General features: G+C 44.6%; 1 protein-coding gene across 2 annotated transcripts in view; it reads right to left on the minus strand.

Moving 5' to 3' along the window:
- ST8SIA2 (ST8 alpha-N-acetyl-neuraminide alpha-2,8-sialyltransferase 2) overlaps positions 1-14,480 on the minus strand; it is an 86,758-nt gene that overhangs the window by 26,810 nt on the left and 45,468 nt on the right. The window contains exons 2-3 of one of the 2 annotated variants that reach the window (XM_003413902.4): positions 9,296-9,358; positions 4,337-4,465 (exon numbers count right to left, since the gene is read on the minus strand). In XM_003413902.4, the coding sequence (XP_003413950.1) occupies positions 4,337-4,465; positions 9,296-9,358 (192 nt within the window). The remainder of the gene's footprint in view (positions 1-4,336; positions 4,466-9,295; positions 9,359-14,480) is intronic. The other variant, XM_010593847.3, reaches the window with a different exon arrangement.

Genomic DNA, 14,480 nt, shown 5'->3' on the forward strand with positions numbered 1-14,480 from the left:
TGGATGGAATACACAGAAATCAAACCAACTACATCTGTGGAAAGATGATGGAGAAACTCAATATCATCAGTCAGAACAAGGCCAGGGGCCGACTGCAGAACAGACTATCAATTGCTCATAAGCGAGTTCACGTTGAAGCTGAAGAAAATTAAAATAAGTCCATGAGAGCCAAAGTACAACCTTGAATATATCCCACCTGAATTTAGAGACTGTCACAAGAGATATAACTCACTGAACACTGATGACTGAAGACGAGATGAGTTGTGGGATGACATCAAGTACGTCATACATGGAGAAAGCAAAAGGTCATTAAAAAGAAAAAAAAAGACCAGAATTGATGTCAGAAGAGACTCTGAAACTTACTCTTGAATGTAGAGTAGCTAAAACAAATGGAAGAAATGATGAAGTAAAAGAACTGAACAGAAGATTTCAAAGGGTAGCTCAAGAAGACCAAGTATTATAATGAAATACGCATACACCTGTAGTTAGAAAACCCAAAGAGAAGAACACGCTTGGTATTTCTCAAGCTGAAATAAATGAAGACAAAATTCAAGCCTCCAACTGCCATATCAAAGGATGGTACGGGCAAAAAATTTCAATGGAAGCATCTAAAGAAGATGGAAGGAATACACAGAGTCACTGCACCAGAAAGAATAGGTGTATGTTCAACCATTTCAGGAGGCAGCATATGATCAAGAACTGATGCTATAGAAGGAAAAATGCAAGCTGCAGTTAAGAAATTGGTGAAAAATAAGGCTCCAGGAATTGATGGAGTACCAATTGAAATGTTTCAACAAACAGATGCAACGTTGGAAGTGCTCACTCATCTATGCCAAGAAATTTGGAAGACTGCTACCTGGCCAGCCAACTGGAAGAGATCTATATTTATGCCCATGGCAAAGAAAAGTGATCCAATGGAATGTGAAAAATATTGAACAATATCATTAATATCAGAGAAAATTATTGAAGTTGTCAAGGATTTCATTTTACTTGGATTCATGGTGAATGCCCACAGAAGCAGTGGTCAAGAAATGAAATGATGTATTGCATTGGGCAAATATGCTGTAAAAGACCTCTTTGTTGATTGATTTTTGTGCTTCAGATGAAGGTTTACAGAGAAAATTAGTTTCTCATTAAACAATTAATACATATTGTTTTGTGGCATAATTTGGCAACCCCATGACATGTCAACACTCTCCGTTTCTTGACATTGGGTCTCCCATTACCAGATTTCCTGCCCCCTTCTGCCTTCTCATCCTTGGCCCTGGGCTGGTGTGACCATTTGGTCTCATTTTGTTTTATGTGAGAAGACCTCTTTAAGGTGTTAAAAAGCAAAGATGTCTCTTTGAAGACTAAGATGAGCCCGATCCAAGCTATGGTATTTTCAATAGCCTCATAAGCATTGGAAAGCTGGACAATGAATAAGGAAGACCAAGAAGAATTGATGTCTTTGAATTATGCTATTGGCAAAGACTATTGAATATATCGTAGACTGCCAAAAGAATGAGCAAATTTGTCTTGGAAGAAGTATAGTCAGAATTCTCCTTAGAAGCAGGATGGCGAGACCTCATCTCACGTACTTTGGGCATGTGATCAAGAGGGACCAGTCCCTGGAGAAGGACATCATGTTTGGTAAAGTATAGAGTGAGCAAAAAATAGGAAGACCCTCAATGCGATGGACTGACACAGTGGCTGGACAATGGGCTCAAACATAGCAATCGTGAGGGTGGTGCAGGACTGGGCAGTGTTCGTTCTGTCATACCATGAGTCAGAACTAACTCAACAGCACCTAGCAAAAACAACGATCAGGGATTATGCAACTCAACAAACTAATGCCATTTGGGCATTGCTAAAACCCTTGCAATGACTTACCTCAAAGTACTTAAAAGCAAAGAGAGTTCCCAGAAAGCCCATAAATAAACACCTCCGTGAGTGAATTAATTTCTAATTATGAGAAATTACTACCAATTATCAAACATCATTCCAAACCACTCGCAGAATCTTTTATTATGAATAATTCTGGCGATTAATTGATGTTTAACAAAAAAAACTTTCCCCCTGGGTGAAGGTAAATTTTTCCTGTCAGGTGCCTTTGTATTGGCAGGCTCACTGTGGAGGTCACAGTGAGATCTCTGAAAGGGTGGGCTCATTTCTCTCCCCAGCTGCTGGAGAAAGGGCAATGGGACAGCAGGGAGCCTGTTCAGGAGGATCCCACTCACAGGTGCTGGTGTGAGTAGGATGGTGGCCCCCAAAACAACATGTCCACCTCCTGGCCAAACAGAACCTGTGAATGTGATCTTATCTGGAAAAGGCATCTTTTCAGACATAATTACATTAAGGATTTTGAGATGAGATCATTCTGGATTATCCAGGTAAGCTCTAAATCCAATGACAAGTGTCTTTATAAGAGACAGAAGAGGAGACCAACACAGAGAAGGCCATGTGAAGACAGAGTAAGAGACTGGAGTTAGGCAGCCACAAGCCAAGAAATGCCCACAACCACTAGAAGCTGGAAGAACCAAGAAGGTTCTCCTCTAGAGCCTTCAGAAGGTGCATAGCCCTACTGATACCTTGCTTTTGGACTTCTAGCCTCTGAAACTGGGAGAAAATAAGTTTCTATTGTTTTGAGTCACCAAGTTTGGGGCAGTTTGCCATGACAGCCCTAGGAACCCACACCAGGGATACAGGTGATCTCAGTGATTCCATGGTGCCTGTATTAAAGGGATCAGTGACACAGGCCTGCAGCTATTAGGACCACAATCAGGGGCCTCAGAAGAGGCAGAGAAAGTGGGTGGAAGGTGGCAGAATGGTGGAGACTTGAGTCAGCTCCTTTAGATGGTCTCTCAGCTGCCAGATTCTAAATCTCACTCCTGTATTCCCCACAACCCTTCATGTCCCAAAACTAGGCCTCAAAAACTGGGGCTTGGGGGCATTCCCATCTTGACAGTGAAGCTGTCTGGAAGCGCCAACTCTTTGCTCTGTGTGGTGTCACTTTGGTTGGCTGTGGTCAACGTTAACTGCTGTGCCCCAGCCCCTTGTTTTCTTATCCATAGTGATGGCTTGAGAAGGTTGGTTGCAAGAGTCAGGGCCTTCCACCATCTGGTCCTGCCTACCACACCAATCTCATCACCTCCATAACCTACCTCCTGCTTCCTAGCACTGAGCAGAGACACCATGCTGCTCAGACCTTGGTGTGTACCTGGCAAACTCCTAAGTGTCCTTCAAAGCCCATGGCTTCTGATAAACCTTTCCTGGCCAGTCCACTTAGTTCCCTTACAAAACGAATTATTTGATCCTCAGCATTCCCTCTTTATTTCCCTCTATTTGTAAGATGCGATACTGTCTAACGTACGTATCATGTTGTACCATCATGACTTTGCTTATAGTTCTGTTCCTGCCTGATTCACCTTGGCACCCCAACCCCCTGCACAAATTATAGAAATGAATGGTTAAATTATAAAACCGACCAAATCTGTTGCCATGGAGCTGATTCCAACTCACGGCAACCTCATGTGTATCAGAGTATAACTGTGTTATATGGCTTTCAGTGGCTGGCTTTTCTGAAGTAGATCGCCAGGCCTTTCATCTGAGGTGCCTCTGGGTAGACTCGAACTTCCAACCTTTTGGTTAGCACCCCGGGACTCCAGGTGAATTAAACTGACCAGTATTTGCTTGATCAATCATGGCTATAGTGAAGCCAAGTGACCAAAGTCACTGAAGTCATACTTCCTTCTCGACAGTTCCCCATTCCACCACCCGGCCATGACTGCAGTGCTCGGAACACACCCCTCTGCAGAGGCCAGGAAAAGAGCAGCTCTCTGGCTGAACAGACCTCTCCCTCTGGGGTCAGGTGTCATGTCAGTTCCTGGGGTCAGTCAATGCCCAGTTATGGTTTTTCATTTCCATGGTGTGGGGGGAGGGGGCAGTCTACTCAAGCCACAAGGACCTGGGAGGAAGTGGAGGACCATTGCCACAAAACGGGGGCAGAATACCAGGCAGGCCAGGGAAGATTACTCCTTCCGGAAGAGGCCATCTGTGGCCTCCTGCCCAGGTCCCCACTGCTGCTGACCTAAGCCCCATTCCTCCTGGACCCAGGCCCTCAGCAGGGTGTCCTACCACCTCCCAGGCCTGAGTCACCGCAGACCACTGCTGGGCTGCTGGACTTGCCTTTGGTTGGTTTTTATTTCCAATGGATCGCTTACAGATGAAACCTGCCTCAGCGGGAGGCATACATTTCCTTTCCACCCTGACTTTATTCCTTCACAGACAGCGGCAATTTACAGCTTGTGCTGATGAGGGCCAAGCAGGCTCTTGTCCTATAGGTAATGACCAGTACCTGATCCTCAGAGAGAGTGTCTGGTTGTGTCTCCATTTGGACAAGCCTGGCTGGATGTTGTGCTTAACGCTCTCGTTACTTCTGTCAACAACAGCTGGCGATGACGAGCCATTTATTACAACTTCGGCTCTGGAAAGAAAAAAAAAAAAAAAAAACAGAAAGAGGGAAACATGATCCTTTAGCAAGCTGATGACAAGTTTTGTTTTTGCTCTGGTTTGAATGTAAACTTCTTGGGAAGAGCAAAATTGCAGTTATTACCTGAGAAGGGAAGGAAGTCTATTTATCTTCTAGAATTATAAACTCTCTTCCTCAGGTACAAGCCACATACATTCTTGGAGACAGGAAGCAGGGTGGTAAAACTATCTTTCTCCCCCTCACCAGGCTTCCTCCCAATGAAACCTAGCAGTCACTCTCAGACTAGTCAGATTTCTTAGTCAAACCACTTATAAGAAACCCCGTAAGTACCAGTTGTGTTAGCAGCAAAGGATCATATGATGGTTTACAAACTTAACAAAGAGAAAATAAGAAATTCATAGCAGAGCAATGTCATTGTAGCACGTGGCTTCAGCGTCTCCCCTATATTCCCGTCATTCTCTTGTCTGTAATTCTTCCATGCTGCCCGAACGCCCTGCCGACCGTGTTAAAGTTATCTGTGCAGCCTTCCTCTCTCCCACTAGACTGTAAGACAGGCATCTCCCTCATTCATCTCTACATTCTTCAATAAATGGTTTGACATAAAACAAACAAACAAACAACAAAACCCATTGCCATTGAGTCAATTTCAACTCATGGCGTCCCCATGGGTTACAGAGTAGAACTGCTCTATAGGGTTTGCTTGGCTGTAATCTTTGCAGAAGCAGATCACCAGGTTTTTCTTCTGCAGTGCTGCTGGCTGGGCTCACTCTGCCAACCTTTAGGTTAGTAGTCCAGCACAACCCGTTTGTGCCACCCAGGGACCTAGGGTCTGACATAGCAGGTGCTCAGCAGATAAATGCTTGTTGGGTTTGTACTTGAACATAAAGTCTGGTGAATTTCACCCCGGGGGTGTCTGCAGTAGCTGGCTTTGTTTGCCCAGGGTGACCACAATTCTGGGTGCACAGGAACTCCAGGCATTTCAGAGCCCTCTTGAATTCAGAGGCTGGAAATCTATGCTAGTAGGTTTCTAAGGAACTAGATTACAATGGTATCTTTAAAGGCAGCGTGGGAGCAGGCCCGCATCCTGAGGGGGGTACTCGCAGAAGGCACGTGGGCCTCTTCACAAGTTCCTCTTGTCTGGACAAAGAGCAGACTGTCCTGCTTAGAATGACAAGTGGATTTGTGATGCCAAATTCCAGAGCTTTAAAGAGTCCAAGCCAAACATCAATGTTCTCTGCGTTTATCTTCAAACAGTCAAGTTGAAAAAAAAAAAAAAAAAAGGAAATCCCTTTAACAAGGTCTAAACCCAACGTTCTATTTTGCCTTTTGTAGATAGAGAAGACATTTGGGGGGTGGGAGTCGGGGGAGGGGGGCGAGAATTGTCTTCTCAGCTCTCTCCACACCCCGGTGCCTCCACTCTTAATATTCCTGACTCCTCTAGTGGATACCACTTGTCTTGGGTTCAAACACACATAACTTTTTTGCAGAGGACAAAAAATTAAAGGGTTTTGAGTAAGGTAGATGGACCCTTCTTAGCGGGCTTGGGAGGTGAAATAGAAGACCCAAGCCTTTGGAGATTTGCTGTTTTCATGAAAGTAAGCTGTGAGTGTAGTGGGAAGATTTCGCAAGTCGTGTGACAGTAGCTAAATCATTTTATCTCTCTGAGCCTCAGTTTCCCCATTTATAGAAAGGAGTGTAGAAGAGGAAGTATCAGCTCTAAGGTTCTAGAAGGCAATAAGGAACATCTCAGTCTCCTACACAGATCACAGGCTGCCCTCTTGTGAGGCTCCAGTAGGAGCTGGTTGTGGCTGCATCTCTTGGGTACACCCACCTCTGTGTAGGCCAGAGGCATGACTAGTGACCTTAGGACCACAGATGTGGCAGCCGCACCTCAAGACCCCAATGCTTCCCTGCAACTTACACCAGTAGCTATAAAAAAAAACCAAACCCGTTGCCATCGAGTCGATTCTGACCCACAGCGAGTGGAAACCCTGGTGGCGTAGTGGCTAAGTGCTATGGCTGCTAACCAAAGGGTCAGCAGTTCGAATCCTCCAGGGGCTCTTTGGAAACTCTATGGGGCAGTTCTACTCTGTCCTATAGGTTTGGTATGGGTATGGGCCAGTAGTTATACATGATGGAAACACTTTAGTATATTGTGGTAAGGAGTGTTTTTCCTAACTGGCTAGCTGCTTTCTCATCAGTGATCAGAGTGCATCAGAGGAAGAGAGCTGGCTCAGGAACAAAAGAGTGACTGGGGCCTTGCACCCTATGGCTTAAGGCGGATTCAGTCTAGGCTGATGCTCTTCAGAAGTCAAGACTTACTGGGCGACCTCAGGCTCCCTCAGGAAAGAAGGGTCTGCAGAGGGGTTCTGCTCAGAAATCCCCTAAAGGGGTTTCTAGGCTTCTCTGGGATAAAAGGTGGTGGAGGCAGGGAAGGGAAAGAGATATAATATGGCACCGAGAATGGCAAAATTCGATTTCTAACTTCACTTCTAACAACGCCTTGGCTGAGGTCCTCCACAGCCAGCCATGTTCTTACTAGACTTGAACCCTGGCTCTATCACTATCAAGGTGGGGGACATGGGTAAAACCATGTAGGTCTTTAGTCTCTGCCTTCTCATCTGTAAAATACAGGGGTGGTTGAAATAGCTCTGGGACCCCCTCAGTTCCCAGGTTTTAAAATGTTCTGGGGGAGTTGAGTTACTCCTCTTCAGTGAGTGTGTCCTCCTGCCCCCCGGTCCCCTACCACGTCCCAAGTGACACTAAAAAAACCCATTGCCATTGAGTTGATTCCAACTCATAGCGACCCTATAGGACAGAGTAGGACTGCCCCCATAGGGTTTTCAAGGATGTAAATCTTTACGGAAGCAGACTACCACGTCATTCTCCTGTGGAGCAGCTGCTGGGTTCCAACTGCTGACCTTTCAGTTAGCAGCTAAGCACTTAACTGCAACGCCCCCAAGGTTCCTTCAAGTAACACTAGAGGGGCATTTTATTCTTAAGTTGCGTTGTCTGTCAGCTCCTGAACTTCTCACTCAGTGGCCATCTTCATCAAACTCTGATGCCATGAATACGTTAATTAAGAGCACTTAAGGTAACTGGCCCTAAACTAGACCCTTACATTCATTCAGTAGTTCTAATCCCTGAAACACCCCTCAAAGAAGTCACTGCATTATTACTCTAATCCAGTGAGGAAATAGAGGCCCCAGCTAACAAGCATCAGAACTGATTTCAGGTCAGTCTGGCTCCCAAGACTGTGTTCTTCCCCTTTTCATACTCTGTCTCATAAAACTGCACCTCTGAAAGTTACCAGGGGACTTGAGCTGGAGGGCAGGATCTTCTTTCTTCAAAAATGGACACCTTCCTACAGTAGAACAGAGAGGAACTAGTGACACATGGTCTTCTCTTTTATTTCTGCCATGTCTGCACTTCACCAGCCAGGTGGTGCAGTGGTTAAGGGCTCAGCTGCTAACCAAAAGGTCGGCAGTTTGAATTCACGAGCCACTCCTTGGAAATCCTATGAGGTACTTCTACTCTGTCCTATAGGGTCGCTATGAGCCAGAATTGACTTGACAGTAATGGGTAATGGGTTAAACTCAAGTTTCATTTGTAGCTCCCAGGTGGTTAAGAGGTCATTAGAGGTCTAGAAGCAATGATGTCAGGAATAGAGGGGCAGTCTCCCGGGTCAATCACCAGGGTCAGGAATGGGCATACTTGACCGGTCTCATATGATTTAGAGACTTAAACAAATAGAGAAGGGCAACTAACAGAGTATACTTTGAGTAATTTGGACCTCTCATTTCCAGCTTCACCGAAATAGAATATTTAGGTATTTAAAAATATGGCCTTCACTTTGAGTAGTCGCCTTACTAAAAATATTAAATAACCTGGCATTCTCTTCTCCCTTCCATTGCTCTTTAAGGTGGGGTTTGTAAGACTGTAGGTTAGAGATACCAGTTACCAGTTGCCATCAAGTTCTTTCCAACTCATGGTGACCCCATGTGGGTGTGAGTGGAACTGTGCTCCACAGTGTTTTCAATTGATGATTTTTTTTTTGGAATTAGGTTGCCAGGCCTTTCTTCTGAGGTGCCTCTGGGTAGACTTGAACCATACCAACCTTCCGTTAACTGTATGCACCACCCAGGATCAGAGCACTGAGGGCGGTTATCTCTGGTGCAGAGTGGAGACTCAGAGGGGCGCTGTCCAACAGTCCCCCAGTGGCAAGCCTGAGTTTGTCAGCTTGTAAAGCATTTGCATGCTCCTTGCATCAGGCTGTCCGCTGGCCAAGGACTGGCCCAAAGGCTCCCAGGTCAGTGACATTAAATGAAGCAACGCTCTTTCCAAATTCGGAGTGCATAATCAGTAATCAGAGTTAGCATTAACTGAGTAGACTCCTCAAATATTTTAAGTGGTCTCAGCAAAGTTCGGTTCTGTCTTAACCTCCTGGACAAGCCATTACTGTAATGAAATTGGGCGAAAGTCCTGGTTCCCTTCAGGGTCTCCATCGCTCAGCAAAAACACAAGTTACTACGAATGTTAGTAAGCTCCCTGGTGGCCTAAGTGCTTCAGAGTGGGTGGGCTTTTTTCCAGAAAGCAACCCTTATCATCTCCTTATCCATCTCTGCAGCCTCTAGACCTTGGGCCATTTTAGTCCATCTTTTATGGACAGTTTGCCCCCAAAAGTGATTAGGGAAATACAAACCCAAAGTGAAACCAAACAGATCTATTTGTTAAGGAAGAAGGGCACCATCCAGCAAAGAGGAGAGGCAGATTAACAGCTGCCTTACAGCAAAAACCAATGAACACAAAATCCAATTTACAAACCTATTAGATTTGCTATGTAAGCTGTTCACAGCTGATCTGATTGTACCGCTGCCTCCAGAATTCCTGCAAGACAAAGGAAATGCATTATTTATAATCCCAGCTCTTCTTTGTAAAGCCCCCTTCAGTTGTCAGGAGGTCCCGCACCCCACCTGGAGAACAGCAGAGGGAGGGTGAGATCTTACGCTGGCCTCTCCAGAAGGAGTAAGGATCAACAAGCCCCAGCTTTTTACAGAGCAGTCTACCCGCAGGGCCCTCCCCTGCTCCGGAACCTTGTTTCAATTAGCACCATGGTTCTCACTTGTGATTCCCACTTGAGACTTGCGAGAACCCCCATTAGTCCCCCTTCATTCACAGCCTCAGCAGGACTCAGCATCTGCTCTAGCTTGACTCAGCCTTTGTCAGTGCTCCTCCTTTCACTCACGCTTGGTGACATGTTGTCCACTGCATTCTCTCCAAACTTGAGACACGGGAAGTTCAACAGAGGCAGGAGGATTAACTCAACAGTGCTTTAGACTAAACGTGATAATAGATTTTCTTTTTGGTGGCACAAGAAACAATATTATGTGGTGTCACTTCAGTGGGAGGCCAGGAGGTGGGCAGGTAGTAGGGTCCTTTGCTCCTTTATCTGGAGCATAATCTTTTGGAGTGAAAGCATTCTGAAGTCCTTTCTAGCCCCACCGTCCGTTCACAGCTGTTGAATTCCACACTGGACGGGGGCTGTCTGGCTGCACAGTTGCACCCTGCTTTGCTTTTGCACTGGGCTGGGCATGGGTGGATGAGTATCTTCCTGCCATCTCGCTTGCGCTCTGCCTCTGCTCTAGGAAAGTTGTGTGTGTGTCTATTAAACAATATCATTTCTCCCACTGATTTATAAGAGGTATAGTTTTTTTTTTTTTTTATAGTTTGGGGAGGTACTTCTCAGTACTTTTCTCTCTCCCCCGCCCCCCTTTTTTAAAAGTTCTATCTAGTCTTTCAATTAAGGTGTTAGTGCACTCCAAAGAAACAATTAAAATCCCTGGGGAAGCTGTGCTTTTGAAGGAACCCTGTCATTTAATAAGAACTCTTTTGGGGACGTTTATGCATAGCTCCACACTGGTTTTAAGTCTGGATTTTTCTATCTGCTTTCTTTAGGTTTAGCATATAAGTATATACAACACTGTGTGTGTGTGTGTGTGTATACACATGTCTTTTCCTGATAGGTTGAAATATCTTTTCAACATTATTGGTGATAGGCAATTGTCTACCCCTTCACAGCCAGATGATTGGACAACACAATGGGTGCCTTGACTTGTCCAGTGTCTGATCCCACATGGCTCAAAGTACATCACTCAAATCTAGTTATTTATTATACAGTATATCACTGGTCCTTCTGATTTTAATTGAATGTCTATGTTTCTTTTTTTTTGCCCCTCTCTCATTTCCCTCTTGGAATGCCAGAGATCTCATCCTTCCAACTTGGGGTCCCGGAATGTCCAGCCAGCTCCGGTGCTGTAACGTGTTAGGACCTAAGGGCTTTGCTGGGCACGCTGCCACACACAAGTGTCACTGACCTGTCACATCTACTCCTAATCCCCCGTCCCAGCTCACAAAACTGATGCTCTTTGTGGGGGAGGGAAGGCCTGCTGGGCCAGTAATTAAAAATGTGGCAAGAACTCAAGATGACTGAAAAATTAATGGAACAAAAGAGACAGTCCAGAAACTTTGCATGTAAGAATTGGCACATGATTTTAAAAAGCATTGTCAATGGGAAATTCAATAATTGGCTCAGAGGAGTTGATGAACATTTGGGATGAGTTGGGCGAAATCAGGAAACCCTGGTGGCCTAGTGGTTAAGAGCTATGGCTGCTAATCAAAAAGGTCAGCAGTTAGAATCCACCAGGAGCTCCTTGGAAACCCTATGGGGCAATTCTACTCTGTCCTATAGAGTGGCTAGGAGTTGGAATCGACTCAACAGCAGTGGGTTTGGTTTTTTGGGGGAAATCAGTTGATGTTACCCTACTCTAGACAGCAAAGTGGATTTCAATTGGATTTAACCAGTGTGACCCAAACTTAAGTAATTCTCAAGTCTCTGTCACCAGTTTGCCATATTTGCTTATCAGCACACTATTTTCTATTTAAATTCTGAAATTGACTTGTCTTTAGAAACTTACCCCTTTCCTGAGTAATACCATCTGTGAAAATACAGGTTTGATGTCATGGTGATATACTTATTTTAAAAACACATAAAACCATTTACACAAAAAATGTTCATCAATGAAATTCCTAAAGCCATCTTATATTATCACCAGGAGTACTAGGAGTACTTGTGCTGCCCTCTGGGGAAGACTGAATTAAACAGTTAAATATTTAAAGAAGGCAAACCATAAGAAATTGATATGAAAATGGAAGAGAGTATTTATCAAATCTTTGTTGTGGGATGAAGAGTGTACTTGAAGGACTGTTTAAACTCGGAAGTCTTAGAATAAATCACAAGGGAAAATGTAGACAGATTTGACTTCATAAAAATTTAAAACTTGGTTTAGACAAAAAGCGAACCTCAACAAGCCCCAGTTCAATGTCTTTCCTGAAATCTAAGAGGGCTGCAGGTGTGGACAGCCACAGATCTAACTGAATTTAACCAGAGGCTTATTTTTTTTTTAGAGAGAAGCAAATGCCCTTAGACAGATGCTACCTCTGTCTTCGTCTTTTCCTGTCTCTGATCCTGCTGACTCAGGGCACAATAAGTCTCTGTCCTTTTTTGTACCAACACTTTGTCTAACGCAGGGTTTCTCCTTCTTAGCACTATTACCATTTGGGCCCTGATAATTCTGTTAGAGCTCTGGTGGCATGATTAAGTTGTTGTAGGAGTTGTCCAGTGCATTGTGGGATGTTTAACAGCACCCCTGGCTGCTACCCACCAGATGCCAGTAACAACCCCTTGTTGTTGTTAGATGCCGTTGAGTAAATTCCAACTCCTGGCAACCTATGTGTGCAGAGTAGTAGAACTGCCCTTTAGGGTTTTCAAAGTTGTAATCTTTCGGAAGCAGATTGCTAGGGCTTACTTCTGGGGTGCCTCAGGGTGAGTTTGAACTGCCAACCTTTTGAATAGTAGTAGAGTGCTTAACTGTTTGCATCACTTAGGGACTCGTAACGCTCCCTACCCCTTCCCAAACTGTGACAGCCAAAAACGTTTCCAGACATTGTCTGCAAAGGGGTAGAGGACAAAACTGCCCCAGTTGAGTTTATTTTCTGCCTGGTGCCTCTTGAAGAGAACTCCCCAGCCCCCTGTCAGTCCGCCAGTGCATCCCCATCACCTTTCCAGGCTAAGCCCCAACCCCAATGCCTGTGCCTCCCTTCAAAGCCACCCAACGTTCAATTCTCCGCCCCCTTCTTCTTCTTTTCCCAGAGCACTCGATTCTGTTACAGCATGTGTCACCTCCTTGTATTTAATTATCTCATGGAATCCCAGATGGGAGGCTTGAAAGAAATCTTGTCATTCTACATAGTCTAAACTCCTCCTCTTATAGTTGAAGAAACCAAGGCTTGTGTTAGCTTCCCCACCTGCTTGCCACACTAGAATGTAATCCCCTTGAGGGCGGGATCAACGTCTTGTCACCTTGCACAGCGTCTTGTCACCTTGCACAGCGCCTTGCCCAGTGGGGACTCAGTGGATAAAACCAAACCACAATGTTAACTGGGGCTTTTCTTCTAAAATCCTCCCTGCAGTTTGCATGCTGTGTTCCTACATAATATTTACACTCGTACAAGACACAGCTTCAACTCTCAGTTAACCGTGGGATGGAGCCAGCCATCATACCAGGAACCCCAGATTGCAGATCTTTGGCTGTAGAATGAATCCCATGAATCAACAGGCATTTTTTCTTTCTAATCAGATTTTGTCTCAAACCTTATTAAAAGAAGCTTACACATTCCCCATTCACAGGGAATGCAGGTACATGCCTAGCTGAGTGACAGGAAAAGGTGATGCGGTGAGAAAATTTTGCAAAAGATAATTTGCAAAATACTGAAATTGTAGAAACATAGATGCTTAGATCATCCAAATGAGAAAATATATGTGAAGGCACATTAAAAAAAAAAAAACAAACAAAAAACCCGTTGCAGTAGAGTCTATTCAGACCCATAGAAACCCTACAGGACAGAGTAGAACTGCCCCATAGAGTTTCCAAGGAGCACCTAGTGGATTCGAACTGCTGACCTCTGGGTTTCCAGGCACATAGCACACTATAAAGAACTCTAGAAAACAAGGCATGATATTGGTAATAATAATGGTCCATTTAACCCTGCTACAATAGCCTCTGCCATAGTGATGATAGAAGTTCACTACTTTAAAGCTCTAAATTTTAGTGTCAATCTTCTTCCCACCACTGACATAATATCCCCTCCAGGTATAGCAAGCACAATAACTAAGACAAATAAAAATAGTTATGTTAAAAAAAAGAAACACCATGCAATCTGTTTTAGTAAAAAAAAAAAACTAACCAACTCATTGCCATCGAGTCAATTCCAACTCATAAGCACCCTATAGGACAAAGTAGAACTGTCCCCATAGGACAAAGTAGAACTGTCCCCATAGGGTTTCCAAGGCTGTTAATCTTTATGGAAGCAGAACGCCACATCTTTCTCCCATGGAGCTGCTGGTGGGCTCAAACTGCCAAACTTTCAGTCAGCAGCCAAGCACTGGTTTAACCATTGCGCCCCCAGGAGTCCATTTTAGTAAAAAGTAAGTAACAAATCTGAATGTGCATTTCTGTACGGCCTCTTCTTCCAAGCCCAGTAGTTTATAGGCAAGGTAATGTTCGGTGTGTTGCAATCTCGCGGCTGTGTTAGAAGTTCCCGCGTTTGCGGTTTCTCGTGGGAGAGGCAGGCTCAGTAAATAAACTTTCCAGAGCTGACAGCTCTAATTGAAAGTCTGACCCAACTTAAACTGTTGATTAGTTTTGAGACTAGAAGATTAAACTAAATTACAATTCATGAATTTGTAAATGGTTTGTCCTTCACTTTTGTTCGGGAGGGGGGCTGCTGAATGTGTGTGTCCCTGTATATGCGTTTTTTAATTTACACATAAAATCCACAGGGATTCCTGCCTGCAGACATCTCAGGGATACGCTGTAAGTATACGGTCCCATAGACACGTGGTGGAGAGAAAAGGGAGGGAACACATGTGATTCGGGGCAGTCACATGAAC

The sequence above is a fragment of the Loxodonta africana genome, chromosome 13, assembly GCF_030014295.1.
Source record: "Loxodonta africana isolate mLoxAfr1 chromosome 13, mLoxAfr1.hap2, whole genome shotgun sequence".
NCBI classification, from domain to species: Eukaryota; Metazoa; Chordata; class Mammalia; order Proboscidea; family Elephantidae; genus Loxodonta; species Loxodonta africana.